At 45.5% G+C, this 19,022-nt stretch overlaps 1 protein-coding gene across 2 annotated transcripts in view; it reads left to right on the top strand.

Moving 5' to 3' along the window:
* Positions 1 to 19,022, top strand: part of LOC124043227 (tubulointerstitial nephritis antigen-like) — a 78,733-nt gene that overhangs the window by 28,134 nt on the left and 31,577 nt on the right. For both annotated transcript variants that reach the window (XM_046361561.1, XM_046361560.1), the window contains exons 4-6: positions 8,364 to 8,456; positions 12,279 to 12,393; positions 18,685 to 18,811. In XM_046361561.1, coding sequence (XP_046217517.1) covers positions 8,364 to 8,456; positions 12,279 to 12,393; positions 18,685 to 18,811 — 335 coding nt within the window. The remainder of the gene's footprint in view (positions 1 to 8,363; positions 8,457 to 12,278; positions 12,394 to 18,684; positions 18,812 to 19,022) is intronic.

The raw sequence follows: 19,022 nt of genomic DNA, 5'->3' as shown, positions 1-19,022 counted from the left end.
ACAGGGTTCATGCCCACCTCTTTGACCTCTTTGACAGGGTCCATGCCCACCTCTCTGACCTCTTTGACAGGGTCCATGCCCACCTCTCTGACCTCTTGACAGGGTCCATGCACACCTCCCTTTGATCTGCTCTTTGACAGGGTCCATGCCCACCTGTATCTCTGACCTCTTTGACAGGGTCCATGCCCACATTAGATGTTTATAATTTACTCATCTGACCTCTTTGACAGGGTCCATGCACACCTCTTTGACCTCTTTGACAGGGACCATGCCCACCTCTTTGACCTCTTTGACAGGGTCCATGCCCACCTCTCTGACCTCTTTGACAGGGTCCATGCCCACCTCTTTGACCTCTTTGACAGGGTCCACGCCCACCTCTCTGACGGGCCCCTTGTCCACTAGCTCTTTGATTTCTTTCTCTCCCTTGCTGTCTATCTGCTCCATGTTGAAATAAATTACAAGTGTTCACCACAATTGGGGTTACTACTATGTGAATCCATCAGAAATAACCAGTAGTCATTATGTATGGTTATCATGTATCATACATGTCATTTAGATGTTTATAATTTACAGTAGTCATTATGTATGGTTATCATGTATCATACATGTCATTAGATGTTTATCATTTACAGTAGTCATTATGTATGGTTATCATGTATCATACATGTCATTAGATGTTTATAATTTACAGTAGTCATTATGTATGGTTATCATGTATCATACATGTCATTTAGATGTTTATAATTTACAGTAGTCATTATGTATGGTTATCATGTATCATACATGTCATTAGATGTTTATAATTTACAGTAGTCATTATGTATGGTTATCAGGTATCATACATGTCATTAGATGTTTATAATTTACAGTAGTCATTATGTATGGTTATCATGTATCATACATGTCATTAGATGTTTATAATTTACAGTAGTCATTATGTATGGTTATCATGTATCATACATGTCATTAGATGTTTATAATTTACAGTAGTCATTATGTATGGTTATCATGTATCATACATGTCATTAGATGTTTATAATTTACAGTAGTCATTATGTATGGTTATCATGTATCATACATGTCATTAGATGTTTATAATTTACAGTAGTCATTATGTATGGTTATCATGTATCATACATGTCATTAGATGTTTATAATTTACAAACACACATTTTATTTATGTAGCATATATAGTAGACAAACCAGTTTAAAACCTATACGTTTACCAAACGGTTTAGTGAGTAAGCGCAGTTGGATTATTTTATTGTCAAATGTATTTAAATAAATAAGAAGATAATTATGTTACTGAAAATGTTACTGAGGGATCATGATCTGTTTTCAGTTTTGTACTAAGATATTTTACCACATACTTGTGAAAATAGTACCAAAGTGATAAAAACAGTAACACACAGGGTTTTGGGTGGAGGACAGTACTTCTGTTCCGAGATAACCAAACACTCTCCTTGTCCCTCTCCCTCAGTGTGCCCCCCTCTCCCCTCTGCTCTGGTCAGCCCCAACTGTCCTTATCTCTTCCTCCTCCCCATTGTGATCTCCTTACAACAGTAGGCTACTATATCATAGCAGTCATGGCTGACACTACACTACTAACATGCAGTTCAACATCTGCTTGAGTATCTGCGAAAGCTTTGTCCGTGTGTAACAGTATAGCTTCCGTCCCTCTCCTCGCCCCAACCTGGGCTCGAACCAGGGTCCCTCTGAAACACATCAACAACTGCCTCCCACAAAGCATCGTTACTCATCGCACCACAAAAGCCACAGCGCTTGCAAGGCAAGGGGAACAACTACTTCAAGGTCTCAGAGCGAGTGACGTCACCAATTGAAATGCAATTAGCGCGCACCACCGCTAACTAGCTCGCCATTTCACATCAGTTCCACGTGACACGTGCATCCATTTGTTTTTCAATGTGTAGTGTGTGAAGTGTCTGTGGCACAGCTGGCTAGTGGCATCTTAACTGGGTAGGACAGGCTTATAGTAATTGTTAGAACGGAATGACTGGAATGGTAAAACCATGTGTTTGATACCATTACATTTCAGCCATTATTATGAGACGTCCTACACTCACCAGCCTCCTGTGGTCTGTGAATATCTGCATGTGTGTTTGTTAATGTTTATTTATCTATCACCATGTGTGTTTGTTAATGTTTATTTATCTATCACCATGTGTGTTTGTTAATGTTTATTTATCTATCACCATGTGTGTGAGAAGCGTTCGTGTCTGATAAGTCCAGGCTTTTGTGGTCATGATAGGATCTGCTACGGAGGCTTCGGGTAATTAAGCAGTTGGCCGTGATAATAACTCCTGATTACTCTTTGCCTAGTCGAGGCCATGTCTGTTGCTGACACCTCACTCTTTCAGTAGCTATCTCATTTATTTGGCTCTGTGGTCGTCTTCCTAATGGTTTGGCTGTAGTCGTCTTCCTATTGGTTTGGCTGTAGTCGTCTTCCTATTGGTTTGGCTGTAGTCGTCTTCCTATTGGTTTGGCTGTAGTCGTCTTCCTATTGGTTTGGCTGTAGTCGTCTTCTTATTGGTCTGGCTGTAGTCGTCTTCTTATTGGTCTGGCTGTAGTCGTCTTCTTATTGGTCTGGCTGGGGTCGTCTTCTTATTGATCTGGCTGTAGTCGTCTTCTTATTGATCTGGCTGTAGTCGTCTTCTTATTGATCTGGCTGTAGTCGTCTTCTTATTGATCTGGCTGTAGTCGTCTTCTTATTGATCTGGCTGTAGTCGTCTTCTTATTGATCTGGCTGGTCTGGCTGTAGTCGTCTTCTTATTGGTCTGGCTGTAGTCGTCTTCTTATTGATCTGGCTGTAGTCGTCTTCTTATTGGTCTGGCTGTAGTCGGTCTTCTTCTTATTGGTCTGGCTGGGGTCGTCTTCTTATTGATCTGGCTGTAGTCGTCTTCTTATTGATCTGGCTGTAGTCGTCTTCTTATTGATCTGGCTGTAGTCGTCTTCTTATTGATCTGGCTGTAGTCGTCTTCTTATTGATCTGGCTGTAGTCGTCTTCTTATTGATCTGGCTGTAGTCGTCTTCTTATTGATCTGGCTGTAGTCGTCTTCTTATTGGTCTGGCTGTGGTCGTCTTCTTATTGGTCTGGCTGTAGTCGTCTTCTTATTGATCTGGCTGTAGTCATCTTCTTATTGATCTGGCTGTAGTCGTCTTCTTATTGATCTGGCTGTAGTCGTCTTCTTCTTATTGGTCTGGCTGTAGTCGTCTTCTTATTGATCTGGCTGGCTAGTCGTCTTCTTATTGGTCTGGCTGTAGTCGTCTTCTTATTGATCTGGCTGTAGTCGTCTTCTTATTGGTCTGGCTGTAGTCGTCTTCTTATTGGTCTGGCTGTAGTCGTCTTCTTATTGGTCTGGCTGGTCTGGCTGTAGTCGTCTTCTTATTGGTTTGGCTGTAGTCGTCTTCTTATTGGTCTGGCTGTAGTCGTCTTCTTATTGGTCTGGCTGTAGTCGTCTTCTTATTGGTCTGGCTGTAGTCGTCTTCTTATTGGTCTGGCTGTAGTCGTCTTCTTATTGGTCTGGCTGTAGTCGTCTTCTTATTGGTCTGGCTGTAGTCGTCTTCTTATTGGTCTGGCTGGGGTTGTCTTCTTATTGGTCTGGCTGGGGTCGTCTTCCTATTGGTCTGGCTGTAGTCGTCTTCTTATTGGTCTGGCTGTAGGTCGTCTTCTTATTGGTCTGGCTGGGGTCGTCTTCTTATTGGTCTGGCTGTAGTCGTCTTCCTATTGGTCTGGCTGTAGTCGTCTTCTTATTGGTCTGGCTGTAGTCGTCTTCTTATTGGTCTGGCTGGGGTTGTCTTCTTATTGGTCTGGCTGTAGTCGTCTTCTTTGGTCTGGCTGTATTGGTCTGGCTGTAGTCGTCTTCTTATTTATCTGGCTGGGGTCGTCTTCTTATTGGTCTGGCTGTAGTCATTGGTCTGGCTGGGGTTGTGGGGTTGTCTTCTTATTGGTCTGGCTGTAGTCGTCTTCTTATTGGTCTGGCTGGGGTTGTCTTCTTATTGGTCTGGCTGGGGTCTTTCTTATTGGTCTGGCTGTAGGTCTTCTTATTGGTCTGGCTGTAGTCGTTCTTATTGGTCTGGCTGGGGTCGTCTTCTTATTTATCTGGCTGGGGTCTCTTCTTATTGGTCTGGCTGGGGTCGTCTTCTTATTGGTCTGGCTGGGGTCGTCTTCTTATTGGTCTGGCTGGGGTCGTCTTCTTATTGGTCTGGCTGTAGTCGTCTTCTTATTGGTCTGGCTGTAGTCGTCTTCTTATTGGTCTGGCTGTAGTCGTCTTCTTATTGGTCTGGCTGGGGTCGTCTTCTTATTTATCTGGCTGGGGTCGTCTTCTTATTGGTCTGGCTGGGGTCGTCTTCTTATTGGTCTGGTCTGGTTCATAGTATTTAAGGTTGAGGATAAGAAGTTAAGTCATCATCTTCCTTTAGATAGCACTGTATGTGACCAACCTGTGTGAATATGTCACTCATTATGAATGCATAGATTTTTATAATGAATGTATCAACAAGTCTTCTATTGAACTATGGCTGGCAGGCCCTAAACATATTATACACAGTTGGCTTAAAGAGGTGTTACCATGACAATGTACAGCTACATCACACACTCTTCCATACAGTATGTTATACAGTAGGCCTATCAGATTCTATGGCCCAAATAGCACCCTATTCCCTACATAGTGCACTACTTTTGACCTAGAACTCTACGGACCAATAGTGAACTATATGGGGAATAGCGTGCCATTTGGGGCACAGGGTATTACTTTACTGTACTATGTGTGGCTGCTAGTTATTTCTGGTGGTCTTGGCACACACACACATTCCCACAGCACAACACAGACAGTAGGAATGCTCTATATCAGTGGATCTCAAACATTTTAATGTGGTCATGTTTTAATATCCACCTAAGGAGTCCATTCAGACTGGTCAGTATTCACTCCCCCCTGGTTCCTCCTGACTAAAGATGGATATGTTTCAGTGCTCTGTAGCCTTAAAAGGTATCTTGTTCCTCCCCTTCATTCCCTCTCTCTCCCTCCTTCTGCCCCCCCCCTCTCTCTCCCTCTCTCTCTCTCCTTCTGCCCCCTCTCTCTCTCTCCTTCTGTCGCACCCCCTTCTCTCTCTCTCTCCCTCTCTCTCCCTCCTTCTGCCCCCTCTCTCTCTCTCCCCTCTGTCGCACCCCCCCTCTCTCTCTCCCTCTCTCTCCCTCCTTCTGCCCCCTCTCTCTCTCTCCTTCTGTCGCACCCCCTCCCTCTCTCTCCCTCCTTCTGCCCCCTCTCTCTCTCTCTCTCTCTCTCTCTCTCTCTCTCTCTCTCTCTCTCTCTCTCTCTCTCTCTCTCCTTCTGTCGCACCCCCCCCCCCTCTCTCTCTCTCTCTCTCTCCTTCTGTCGCATCCCCCTCTCTCTCTATCTCTCCCTCTCTCTCTCTCTCTCTCTCTCCTTCTGCCCCTCTCTCTCTCTCCTTCTGTCGCCCCCTCTCTCTCTCTCTCTCTCTCTCTCTCTCTCTCTCTCTCTCTCTCTCTCTCTCTCTCTCTCTCTCTCCCCCTCTATCTCCCTCCTTCTGCCCCCTCTCTCTCCCTCCTTCTGCCCCCTCTCTCTCTCTCCTTCTGTCCCCCCTCTCTCTCCTTCTGCCCTCATCTCTCTCTCTCTCTCTCTCTCTCTCTCTCTCTCTCTCTCTCTCTCTCTCTCTCTCTCTCTCTCTCTCTCTCTCTCTCTCTCTCTCCTTCTGCCCCTCTCTCTCTCTCCTTCTGTCGCACCCTCCTCTCTCTCTCTCTCTCTCTCTCTCTCTCTCTCTCTCTCTCTCTCTCTCTCTCTCTCTCTCTCTCTCTCTCTCTCTCTCTCTCTTGCTCTCTCTCTCCCTCTATCTCCCTCCTTCTGCCCCCTCTCTCTCTCTCTCCTTCTGCCCCCCCTCTCTCTCCTTCTGCCCCCCCCCCTCTCTCTCCTTCTACCATCTCTCTCTCTCTCTCTCTCCTTCGGCCCCCTCTCTCTCTCCTTCTACCCCCTCCCCCTCTCTCTCTCCTTATGCCCCCATCTCCCTCTCTCTCCTTCTACCCCCTTCTCTCTCTCTCCTTCTGTCGAACCCTCCTCTCTCTCTCTCTCTCTCTCTCTCTCTCTCTCTCTCTCTCTCTCTCTCTCTCTCTCTCTCTCTCTCTCTCTCTCTCTCTCTCTCTCTCTCTCTCTCTCTCTCCTCTCCTTCTGCTCCCCCTCTCTCTCTCCTTCTGCCCCCTCTCTCTCTCCTTCTTCCCCCCTCTCTCTCCTTCTACCCCCATCTCTCTCTCTCTCCTTCTGCCCCCCTCTCTCTCCTTCTACTCCCCTCTCTTTCTCTTTCTTTTCCCATTCTCTTTGCCAAGTCTCTTGTTCCACTTGTTCAGTCTCTCTCAGGGAATTAGAGTATACAGCATAGCTTCTTATTTATTTGTTATTCTTCAAACGTTCTCTGTTGACTGTTGGCTTCCTTGTCCCTTTTGTAATTTAGAAAAATGTCTTCACAACAGTGGACAACAATCAGTAAATTACATTGATCACTTGAACTTCAGTGTGTGCAAAACATGAATACACTTCCAGTTATTATAATTAAGCCCTAAAAATGTGTCACCATTAGTCATGAATCTAAAGCAAGTTCTCAGTTCTGACCCCTGTCCATTCTAACTTTACGTCTCCTGTATCCTCCCTCTGCTGCCCTCTTATTTTATCTTCCCCCTCTTTATCTGCCCCTTTCCCTGTCCTTTTTACCTTTCACTCTCTCTGTGTCTCTCTGTGTCTCTCTGTCTCTCTCTGTGTCTCTCTCTGTGTCTCTCTGTGTCTCTCTCTGTGTCTCTCTGTGTCTCGCTCTCCCCCTCCCCTCCTCTACCTCTCTGCTCTCTCCCCTCCCCTCCTCTACCTCTCTGTTCTCTCTCCCTCCCTCCTCTACCTCTCTGTTCTCTCGCCCTCCCCTCCTCTACCTCTCTGCTCTCTCCCCCTCCCCTCCCCTCCCCTACCTCTCTGTTCTCTCCCCCTCCCCTCCCCTCCTCTACCTCTCTGTTCTCTTCCCCTCCCCTCCTCTACCTCTCTGCTCTCTCCCCCTCAACTCCTCTACCTCTCTGCTCTCCCCCTCCCCTCCTCTCTACCTCCCTGCTCTCTCCCCCTCAACTCCTCTCTCTACTCTCTCCCCTCCCCTCCTCTACCTCCCTGCTATCTCCCCCTCAACTACTCTAACTCTCTGCTCTCTCCCCCTCTCCTCCTCTAACTCTCTGCTCTCTCCCCCTCTCCTCCTCTACCTCTGCTCTCTCTCCTCCCCTCCTCTACCTCTCTCTCCCTCTCCCCTCATCTACCTCCCTGCTCTCTCCCCTCCCCTCCTCTACCTCTCTGTTCTCTCTCCCTCCCTCCTCTACCTCTCTGTTCTCTCGCCCTCCCCTCCTCTACCTCTCTGCTCTCTCCCCCTCCCTCCCCTCCCCTACCTCTCTGTTCTCTCCCCCTCCCCTCCCCTCCTCTACCTCTCTGTTCTCTTCCCCTCCCCTCCTCTACCTCTCTGCTCTCTCCCCTCAACTCCTCTACCTCTCTGCTCTCCCCCCCCTCCCCTCCTCTACCTCCCTGCTCTCTCCCCCTCAACTCCTCTCTCTACTCTCTCCCCTCCCCTCCTCTACCTCCCTGCTATCTCCCCCTCAACTACTCTAACTCTCTGCTCTCTCCCCTCTCCTCCTCTAACTCTCTGCTCTCTCCCCCTCTCCTCCTCTACCTCTGCTCTCTCTCCTCCCCTCCTCTACCTCTCTCTCCCTCTCCCCTCATCTACCTCCCTGCTCTCTCCCCCTCAACTCCTCTAACTCTCTGCTCTCTCCCCCTCCTCTACCTCTGTTCTCTCCCCTCCTCTCCCCTCCTCTACCGCTCTGCTCTCTCTCCCCCTCTCCTCTACCTCCCTGCTCTCTCTCCTCTACCTCCCTGCTCTCTCTCCTCCTCCCTTCCTCTAACTCTCTGCTCTCTCCCCTCCCCTCATCTACCTCTCTGCTCTCTCCCCCTCAACTCCTCTACCTCCCTGCTCTCTCTCCCCCTCCCCTCCTCTACCTCTCTGTTCTCTCCCCTTCCCCTCCTCTACCTCCCTGCTCTCTCTCCCCCTCCCCTCCTCTAACTCTCTGCTCTTTCCCCCTCCCCTCCTCTACCTCTGCTCTCCTCCCCTCCTCTACCTCTCTGCTCTCTCCCCCTCCCCTCCTCTACCTCTGCTCTCTCTCCTCCTCTCCTATACCTCCCTGCTCTCTCTCCTCTACCTCCCTGCTCTCTCTCCCCCTCCTCTCCTCTACCTCCCTGCTCTATCTCCTCTACCTCTCTGCTCGTCCCCCCACCCTCCTCTACATCTCTGCTCCCCCCCCCCTCCTCTACCTCCTACAGTACGTGTGGAACAACTGGGCGTTGGGAGTGTGAGCAGCATGCCTGTCTGATAGAGAATGACATGATCCAGGCTGTCAACAGAGGAAATTATGGGTAAGAGCACTTAAACACACACACATGTATGCACATACACACAAACATACCCATGCGCGCTAGTGATGCACGGGGTTGACTTATAACCTGCGGGCGTGTTTACGGTCATGAAATATTGTGTGGATCAAGGGTGAGTGGTTGGGGGCGGGTTGAATAAAGAGTTAACTCTTGTGCAATTTATATCTATAGTCTACTGTGATGTTTTTCTTTCATCATCTGGCATTAATGCGTAAGCCTAAACTTCAGGGCCAAACTCTACGCGTGTCAAATAGTCTACACGCCAATCGCCAAATGCTTTCGGGAACAGGCAGAAAAAGTTAACATCAATCCACAGAGGTATAAAGGACAATGTCAGAGTTGAGTTCAATAAGGGAGACGCTGCTAATTCCACTCTTGAACATAAATATAAGGAAGGCCAGAAAAGTACATTATTTACATTTGGAAGATGCTCTTCTCCAGAGAGTCTTACTAGAGCATTTAGGGTTAAGTGCCTTGCTCAAAGGCACATCGACAGATTTTTTTCACCTAGTCGGCTCGGTGATACGAACCAGCGACCTTTCAGTTACTGGCCAAATGCTCTTAACCGCGAGGCTACCTGCCACCCATGAGTGGTAATAGAGGATGATAGCAGGGCCAGTTATGTTGTATGTGATCAAAATCAAATGTTAATGGTCATATACACATGGTTAGCAGATGTTAATGGTCATATACACATGGTTAGCAGATGTTAATGGTCACATACACATGGTTAGCAGATGTTAATGGTCATATACACATGGTTAGCAGATGTTAATGGTCACATACACATGGTTAGCAGATGTTAATGGTCATATACACATGGTTAGCAGATGTTAATGGTCATATACACATGGTTAGCAGATGTTAATGGTCATATACACATGGTTAGCAGATGTTAATGGTCATATACACATGGTTAGCAGATGTTAATGGTCACATACACATGGTTAGCAGATGTTAATGGTCATATACACATGGTTAGCAGATGTTAATGGTCATATACACATGGTTAGCAGATGTTAATGGTCATATACACATGGTTAGCAGATGTTAATGGTCATATACACATGGTTAGCAGATGTTAATGGTCATATACACATGGTTAGCAGATGTTAATGGTCATATACACATGGTTAGCAGATGTTAGTGGTCATATACACATGGTTAGCAGATGTTAATGGTCACATACACATGGTTAGCAGATGTTAATGGTCACATACACATGGTTAGCAGATGTTAATGGTCATATACACATGGTTAGCAGATGTTAATGGTCATATACACATGGTTAGCAGATGTTAATGGTCACATACACATGGTTAGCAGATGTTAATGGTCATATACACATGGTTAGCAGATGTTAGTGGTCATATACACATGGTTAGCAGATGTTAATGGTCACATACACATGGTTAGCAGATGTTAATGGTCACATACACATGGTTAGCAGATGTTAATGGTCATATACACATGGTTAGCAGATGTTAATGGTCATATACACATGGTTAGCAGATGTTAATGGTCATATACACATGGTTAGCAGATGTTAATGGTCATATACACATGGTTAGCAGATGTTAATGGTCATATACACATGGTTAGCAGATGTTAATGGTCACATACACATGGTTAGCAGATGTTAATGGTCATATACACATGGTTAGCAGATGTTAATGGTCATATACACATGGTTAGCAGATGTTAATGGTCATATACACATGGTTAGCAGATGTTAATGGTCATATACACATGGTTAGCAGATGTTAATGGTCACATACACATGGTTAGCAGATGTTAATGGTCACATACACATGGTTAGCAGATGTTAATGGTCATATACACATGGTTAGCAGATGTTCATGGTCATATACTCATGGTTAGCAGATGTTAATGGTCACATACACATGGTTAGCAGATGTTAGTGGTCATATACACATGGTTAGCAGATGTTAATGGTCACATACACATGGTTAGCAGATGTTAATGGTCACATACACATGGTTAGCAGATGTTAATGGTCATATACACATGGTTAGCAGATGTTAATGGTCATATACACATGGTTAGCAGATGTTAATGGTCATATACACATGGTTAGCAGATGTTAATGGTCATATACACATGGTTAGCAGATGTTAATGGTCATATACACATGGTTAGTAGATGTTAATGGTCATATACACATGGTTAGCAGATGTTAATGGTCACATACACATGGTTAGCAGATGTTAATGGTCATATACACATGGTTAGCAGATGATGGTCATATAGGTCATATACACATGGTTAGCAGATGTTAATGGTCATATACACATGGTTAGCAGATGTTAATGGTCATATACACATGGTTAGCAGATGTTAATGGTCATATACACATGGTTAGCAGATGTTAATGGTCACATACACATGGTTAGCAGATGTTAATGGTCACATACACATGGTTAGCAGATGTTAATGGTCATATACACATGGTTAGCAGATGTTAATGGTCATATACTCATGGTTAGCAGATGTTAATGGTCACATACACATGGTTAGCAGATGTTAATGCAAGTGTAGCGAAATGCTTATGCTTCTAGTTCCAACTGTACAGTAATATCTAGCAATTGATGATTGTGAAGAGCCGTACAAGACGGGGACTTCAAACAGGCCTATGACACATGAAGGGAACTGTAGCCTGTTCAGATGGGTTAAACGGAAACTGAAATCTGCACACTGACTGGAGGTCTATAACCTCTCACACAACCTTAATACTAACTCTTACAGTAAAATGATACACCAATTGTAGGCTACATTTTTACTCAGGAACAAGAGTGGAGAAACATGATTTCTTTCTTTCAGCATCTTGAGAGAATGTGAATGTGCAGTTAGATACCGTATGTAGAGGTGCTGTCTATATCAGCATCATAAAAGCTGATCGTATTTCAACCACAGAAAATATACATCCAAGCAGAACTGAAATCTATCAGAAACATGTTGGGTCGTTTTTACAGCTTTCCTATCTCCTTACAACCAGTCAAACTGATGTCGTTTGGACATTTTGCACAGGAAATCTTTCCCTTAGTTCTATTGGTTGTTGCTACATTCTTTCCCCGGGCCTTACGTCTTGGCTCCCTGAAAGAAGCAGAGATGACAGAGAAAACTTTGCCGATGTCAACTAGATTGAAGCTTTCATTCGATCAATTTATGACATTATTCTAGTGAGCAAGGATGTATTTAGTCTTCTAGGGCAGGATACTGTATACGACAGAAGAGAAGCTGCATGTATCTAATTCTAGACAAGTTGACTAACAAACAGCCTCTCAAAAAATCATTCCACTGTCTGACTGTAGACAACAGTGCATTTTCTATATTAGCTGGTTAGTGTTGGGTGTGGGCCTCAGATTTCCACTTTATCACATATAGTCGGGTGGTTGCAGGTGGGTTATTAGCAATTGCGGGTGGGTGCAGGGGAACAAACAGCTGACCCGTTCACCACTTCCTCAATACTGCCTCTCAAGTCTGCGCAAAGAACTACACGTTGCGTTCCCAATCTTTTGGGGGCGTTCTTGTTCGTAATACATAAAAGGACACTGCAACACTCTGTTGGTGCCGTTTACGTAAACTGTGTGGCTGCCTTAATGCACACACACACACACACACACACACACACACACACACACACACACACACACACACACACACACACACACACACACACACACACACACACACACACACACACACACACACACACACACACACACACACACACACACACACACACACTCACTGTTTGGACTTTCCTCTCCTCTGCGTCCCTAGCTGGCGGGCAGCAAACTACAGCCAGTTCTATGGCATGTCTCTGGACGAGGGCCTGAGGTATCGCCTGGGGACACAGAGGCCCTCCAGGACTATCATGAGCATGAACGAGATGCAGGTGAGAAGACCTGTCTGCTTGGTAGGGAAAGGGTTGGGCTGGGTGACTCATGGGATGCATCTCGAATGGAACACTATTCCCTATATAATGCACTACTTTTACCGGGGCCCATACATGGGATGCAGATATGCTGACACAGCCTTGAGAGAGAGGAACAGTCCAGGCTGCTTTTTAAATTGCGTGTGCATCAAGAAGGACCCATGACATAACATTTTATATAAAGATTCTGCTGGCCTGGCCTGTGTCATTACCAGCTATGGCTACCAGGTGAAGCCTGTTATTGGTTTGTTGATAATTCTTTGTCTGTCTGGATCTTGGAAGCCTACTCTCTGCTATGTGCCATCTTTAGCTTTGTTTACATCTAACCAGACAGATTATGTAAGAGCCTATCAGAGACAGGTTTAGGAGAGAGAGGATGTGGGATAGGATAGGGGTAGAGGATGGGGTAGAGGATAGAGGTGGAGGGGGGGTGGAGGGGATAGGATAGGTGTGGAGGGAAGGATGGGGTGGAGCCATCTCCATTTCAGACAACACAACTGACTGGCCTTCCTCTCTCCCCCTTACCCTTCCCAGCCACCGTCCCCACCTCTCCCCCTACATCCTCCAGACTTAACTCCCCCACTCATCCTCCCTTCAAATTGCTTCTCTCCAATCCCCCACTCCCCCAGCCCAACATGCCCCTACCTGTACCAGGAGCCAGATCTAAGCAGGAGAGCTTATTCATAGATCTCTATGTCTGTTGTCTGTCTCCTAACTCAGTCCCCACACGTCTAACAGTCATACTGGGTAACGGATAGGCCCACTCCTAACTCCCTAACTCACTCCCACTCCACTCCTAAATCCTGGGGGGTTGGAGCCACACACACACATAGATATTAGCGGGGAGGAATGTGAGGAGGACGTATCAGCCGCTGTGCTCTGTCTAAACAAAGATTGAGTTACATGCTAATGCTACACAACGGCAGCGTTACGCATGCCTCCCACCTCCAGACCTGGCCTGTCTACGTCCCAAATTACACCATATTCCCTATACACTGTAGTGCTCTGGTGAAAAGTAGTGCACTATGTAGGGAATAGGGTTCAATTTGGGATGCAACCCTTTTAGTTAGATGACTCATGACACATACAGCAGAACCTCTTGGACTGGTGAGGAATATGTGAGGCAGCATAGAAATTCCCCTTCATGACTTAATGTGATAAGCATTATGATAAGCTTGCTATACCAGGTATTTGTCTGAGGTATTATCATAGTGATTTAATTCTGAAGTTGGAGGCTTCTCCAATGAGTCCATATTTGGCATTTAGATTAATCACATAGTTGCATATTATTTCCAGTGAGAGCAGATATTTTTCCTTCCCCGCTTTCAATGTCTTTGTTACACTGAGGCTGTCTGTTAGTGTAGCTTCCCTCAGTCAGTTCAATCAGTTCTATGTTATCTGTTACACTGAGGCTGTCTGTTAGTGTAGCTTCCCTCAGTCAGTTCAATCAGTTCTATGTTATCTGTTACACTGAGGCTGTCTGTTAGTGTAGCTTCCCTCAGTCAGTTCAATCAGTTCTATGTTATCTGTTACACTGAGGCTGTCTGTTAGTGTAGCTTCCCTCAGTCAGTTCAATCAGTTCTATGTTATCTGTTACACTGAGGCTGTCTGTTAGTGTAGCTTCCCTCAGTCAGTTCAATCAGTTCTATGTTATCTGTTACACTGAGGCTGTCTGTTAGTGTAGCTTCCCTCAGTCAGTTCAATCAGTTCTATGTTATCTGTTACACTGAGGCTGTCTGTTAGTGTAGCTTCCCTCAGTCAGTTCAATCAGTTCTATGTTATCTGTTACACTGAGGCTGTCTGTTAGTGTAGCTTCCCTCAGTCAGTTCAATCAGTTCTATGTTATCTGTTACACTGAGGCTGTCTGTTAGTGTAGCTTCCTCAGTCAGTTCAATCAGTTCTATGTTATCTGTTACACTGAGGCTGTCTGTTAGTGTAGCTTCCTCAGTCAGTTCAATCAGTTCTATGTTATCTGTTACACTGAGGCTGTCTGTTAGTGTAGCTTCCCTCAGTCAGTTCAATCAGTTCTATGTTATCTGTTACACTGAGGCTGTCTGTTAGTGTAGCTTCCCTCAGTCAGTTCAATCAGTTCTATGTTATCTGTTACACTGAGGCTGTCTGTTAGTGTAGCTTCCTCAGTCAGTTCAATCAGTTCTATGTTATCTGTTACACTGAGGCTGTCTGTTAGTGTAGCTTCCCTCAGTCAGTTCAATCAGTTCTATGTTATCTGTTACACTGAGGCTGTCTGTTAGTGTAGCTTCCCTCAGTCAGTTCAATCAGTTCTATGTTATCTGTTACACTGAGGCTGTCTGTTAGTGTAGCTTCCCTCAGTCAGTTCAATCAGTTCTATGTTATCTGTTACACTGAGGCTGTCTGTTAGTGTAGCTTCCCTCAGTCAGTTCAATCAGTTCTATGGTCTGGAGACAGATCAAAGTTTCTGTTTCCATTCTAACTCATTAGGCCAAATGGTACGAATTGTCTGTGAGTAAGTCCTCTATAATAGAATAACTTAACAGACACTCTGATTAGGCCATCTGACTCTATTACATTCATGAATGTTTTATTGTGGATAAATAATCAACGTTGCACGTTCCGTACAAAAGTATCATTAGGAACTTGTTGCTGTTGGTTTGTCAGTCTCCTCTTGCTGTTGGTTTGTCAGTCTCCTCTTGCTGTTGGTTTGTCAGTCTCCTCTTGCTGTTGGTTTGTCAGTGTCCTCTTGCTGTTGGTTTGTCAGTCTCCTCTTGCTGTTGGTTTGTCAGTCTCTTCTTGCTGTTGGTTTGTCAGTCTCTTCTTGCTGTTGGTTTGTCAGTCTCCTCTTGCTGTTGGTTTGTCAGTCTCCTCTTGCTGTTGGTTTGTCAGTCTCCTCTTGCTGTTGGTTTGTCAGTCTCTTCTTGCTGTTGGTTTGTCAGTCTCTTCTTGCTGTTGGTTTGTCAGTCTCTTGCTGTTGGTTTGTCAGTCTCCTCTTGCTGTTGGTTTGTCAGTCTCCTCTTGCTGTTGGTTTGTCAGTCTCCTCTTGCTGTTGGTTTGTCAGTCTCCTCTTGCTGTTGGTTTGTCAGTCTCTTCTTGCTGTTGGTTTGTCAGTCTCTTCTTGCTGTTGGTTTGTCAGTCTCTTGCTGTTGGTTTGTCAGTCTCCTCTTGCTGTTGGTTTGTCATTCTCCTCTTGCTGTTGGTTTGTCAGTGTCCTCTTGCTGTTGGTTTGTCAGTCTCCTCTTGCTGTTGGTTTGTCAGTCTCCTCTTGCTGTTGGTTTGTCAGTCTCTTCTTGCTGTTGGTTTGTCAGTCTCTTCTTGCTGTTGGTTTGTCAGTCTCTTCTTGCTGTTGGTTTGTCAGTCTCTTCTTGCTGTTGGTTTGTCAGTCGCCTCTTGCTGTTGATTTGTCAGTCTCCTCTTGCTGTTGGTTTGTCAGTCTCCTCTTGCTGTTGGTTTGTGTGTCTCCTCTTGCTGTTGGTTTGTGTGTCTCCTCTTGCTGTTGGTTTGTCAGGCTCCTCTTGCTGTTGGTTTGTCAGTCTCTTGCTGTTGGTTTGTCAGTCTCCTCTTGCTGTTGGTTTGTCAGTCTCCTTTTGCTGTTGGTTTGTCAGTCTCCTCTTGCTGTTGGTTTGTCAGTCTCCTCTTGATGTTGGTTTGTCAGTCTCCTCTTGCTGTTGGTTTGTCTGTGTCCTCTTGCTGTTGGTTTGTCAGTCTCTTGCTGTTGGTTTGTCATTCTCCTCTTGCTGTTGGTTTGTCCGTCTCCTCTTGCTGTTGGTTTGTCAGTCTCCTTTTTCTGTTGGTTTGTCAGTCTCCTCTTTCTGTTGGTTTGTCAGTCTCTTGCTGTTGGTTTGTCATTCTCCTCTTGCTGTTGGTTTGTCAGTGTCCTCTTGCTGTTGGTTTGTCAGTCTCCTCTTGCTGTTGGTTTGTCAGGCTCCTCTTGCTGTTGGTTTGTCATTCTCCTCTTGCTGTTGGTTTGTCAGTCTCCTCTTGCTGTTGGTTTGTCAGTCTCTTGCTGTTGGTTTGTCAGTCTCCTTTTGCTGTTGGTTTGTCAGTCTCTTCTTGCTGTTGGTTTGTCAGTCTCTTGCTGTTGGTTTGTCAGTCTCCTCTTGCTGTTGGTTTGTCAGTCTCCTCTTGCTGTTGGTTTGTCAGTCTCCTCTTGCTGTTGGTTTGTCAGTCTCCTCTTGCTGTTGGTTTGTCAGTCTCTTCTTGCTGTTGGTTTGTCAGTCTCTTCTTGCTGTTGGTTTGTCAGTCTCTTGCTGTTGGTTTGTCAGTCTCCTCTTGCTGTTGGTTTGTCATTCTCCTCTTGCTGTTGGTTTGTCAGTGTCCTCTTGCTGTTGGTTTGTCAGTCTCCTCTTGCTGTTGGTTTGTCAGTCTCCTCTTGCTGTTGGTTTGTCAGTCTCTTCTTGCTGTTGGTTTGTCAGTCTCTTCTTGCTGTTGGTTTGTCAGTCTCCTCTTGCTGTTGGTTTGTCAGTCTCCTCTTGCTGTTGGTTTGTCAGTCTCCTCTTGCTGTTGGTTTGTCAGTCTCTTCTTGCTGTTGGTTTGTCAGTCTCTTCTTGCTGTTGGTTTGTCAGTCTCTTGCTGTTGGTTTGTCAGTCTCCTCTTGCTGTTGGTTTGTCAGTCTCCTCTTGCTGTTGGTTTGTCAGTCTCCTCTTGCTGTTGGTTTGTCAGTCTCCTCTTGCTGTTGGTTTGTCAGTCTCTTCTTGCTGTTGGTTTGTCAGTCTCTTCTTGCTGTTGGTTTGTCAGTCTCTTGCTGTTGGTTTGTCAGTCTCCTCTTGCTGTTGGTTTGTCATTCTCCTCTTGCTGTTGGTTTGTCAGTGTCCTCTTGCTGTTGGTTTGTCAGTCTCCTCTTGCTGTTGGTTTGTCAGTCTCCTCTTGCTGTTGGTTTGTCAGTCTCTTCTTGCTGTTGGTTTGTCAGTCTCTTCTTGCTGTTGGTTTGTCAGTCTCTTCTTGCTGTTGGTTTGTCAGTCTCTTCTTGCTGTTGGTTTGTCAGTCGCCTCTTGCTGTTGATTTGTCAGTCTCCTCTTGCTGTTGGTTTGTCAGTCTCCTCTTGCTGTTGGTTTGTGTGTCTCCTCTTGCTGTTGGTTTGTGTGTCTCCTCTTGCTGTTGGTTTGTCAGGCTCCTCTTGCTGTTGGTTTGTCAGTCTCTTGCTGTTGGTTTGTCAGTCTCTTGCTGTTGGTTTGTCAGTCTCCTCTTGCTGTTGGTTTGTCAGTCTCCTTTTGCTGTTGGTTTGTCTGTGTCCTCTTGCTGTTGGTTTGTCAGTCTCCTCTTGCTGTTGGTTTGTCAGTCTCCTCTTGCTGTTGGTTTGTCTGTGTCCTCTTGCTGTTGGTTTGTCAGTCTCTTGCTGTTGGTTTGTCATTCTCCTCTTGCTGTTGGTTTGTCAGTCTCCTCTTGCTGTTGGTTTGTCAGTCTCCTTTTGCTGTTGGTTTGTCAGTCTCCTCTTGCTGTTGGTTTGTCAGTCTCCTCTTGATGTTGGTTTGTCAGTCTCCTCTTGCTGTTGGTTTGTCTGTGTCCTCTTGCTGTTGGTTTGTCAGTCTCTTGCTGTTGGTTTGTCATTCTCCTCTTGCTGTTGGTTTGTCCGTCTCCTCTTGCTGTTGGTTTGTCAGTCTCCTTTTTCTGTTGGTTTGTCAGTCTCCTCTTTCTGTTGGTTTGTCAGTCTCTTGCTGTTGGTTTGTCATTCTCCTCTTGCTGTTGGTTTGTCAGTGTCCTCTTGCTGTTGGTTTGTCAGTCTCCTCTTGCTGTTGGTTTGTCAGGCTCCTCTTGCTGTTGGTTTGTCATTCTCCTCTTGCTGTTGGTTTGTCAGTCTCCTCTTGCTGTTGGTTTGTCAGTCTCTTGCTGTTGGTTTGTCAGTCTCCTTTTGCTGTTGGTTTGTCAGTCTCCTCTTGCTGTTGGTTTGTCAGTCTCCTCTTGCTGTTGGTTTGTCAGTCTCTTCCTGTTGGTTTGTCAGTCTCCTCTTGCTGTTGGTTTGTCAGTCTCCTCTTGCTGTTGGTTTGTCAGTCTCTTCCTGTTGGTTTGTCAGTCTCCTCTTGCTGTTGGTTTGTCAGTCTCCTCTTGCTGTTGGTTTGTCAGTCTCTTGCTGTTGGTTTGTCAGTCTCCTCTTGCTGTTGGTTTGTCAGTCTCCTCTTGCTGTCTGGCCATTGGAACACCTACTGTATGTTTTTGGGAGTAATTAGAAATTGTATTTTACTTCCAAATAAAATATCAAGGTGGTCAAGTACATTAAAACAGGATTGAAATTGTACAGTAGCGAATTCCTGTTTTCCTCCTTCTCTCTAACCCCCTGCTCAGCTGAATATGGACCCTCAGAATGACCGTCTGCCTCAGTATTTCAACGCAGCAGAGAAGTGGCCTGGAAAGATCCACGAACCTCTGGATCAGGGCAACTGCGCTGCCTCCTGGGCCTTCTCCACTGCAGGTGAGACACTACATGATAGTAAAATACTGGCAGAATACTGGTACTGGCATTTTGTTAAAATTCATTTTCATTGAAAATATTTTTTTAAATCGCAATATTGCAAATATTGTAAAAACATTTATTGTAAAATGCTTTCAAAATTACATTTAAGTACCAGAACATCCCCTAATCATTTACATACCAGAACGTCCCCTAATAATTTTCATACCAG

The sequence above is a fragment of the Oncorhynchus gorbuscha genome, linkage group LG09 (genome assembly GCF_021184085.1).
Source record: "Oncorhynchus gorbuscha isolate QuinsamMale2020 ecotype Even-year linkage group LG09, OgorEven_v1.0, whole genome shotgun sequence".
Taxonomy (NCBI): Eukaryota; Metazoa; Chordata; class Actinopteri; order Salmoniformes; family Salmonidae; genus Oncorhynchus; species Oncorhynchus gorbuscha.
The sequence above is the reverse complement of the archived record's forward strand: the minus strand, read 5'-3'. Positions and strand labels throughout refer to the sequence as shown.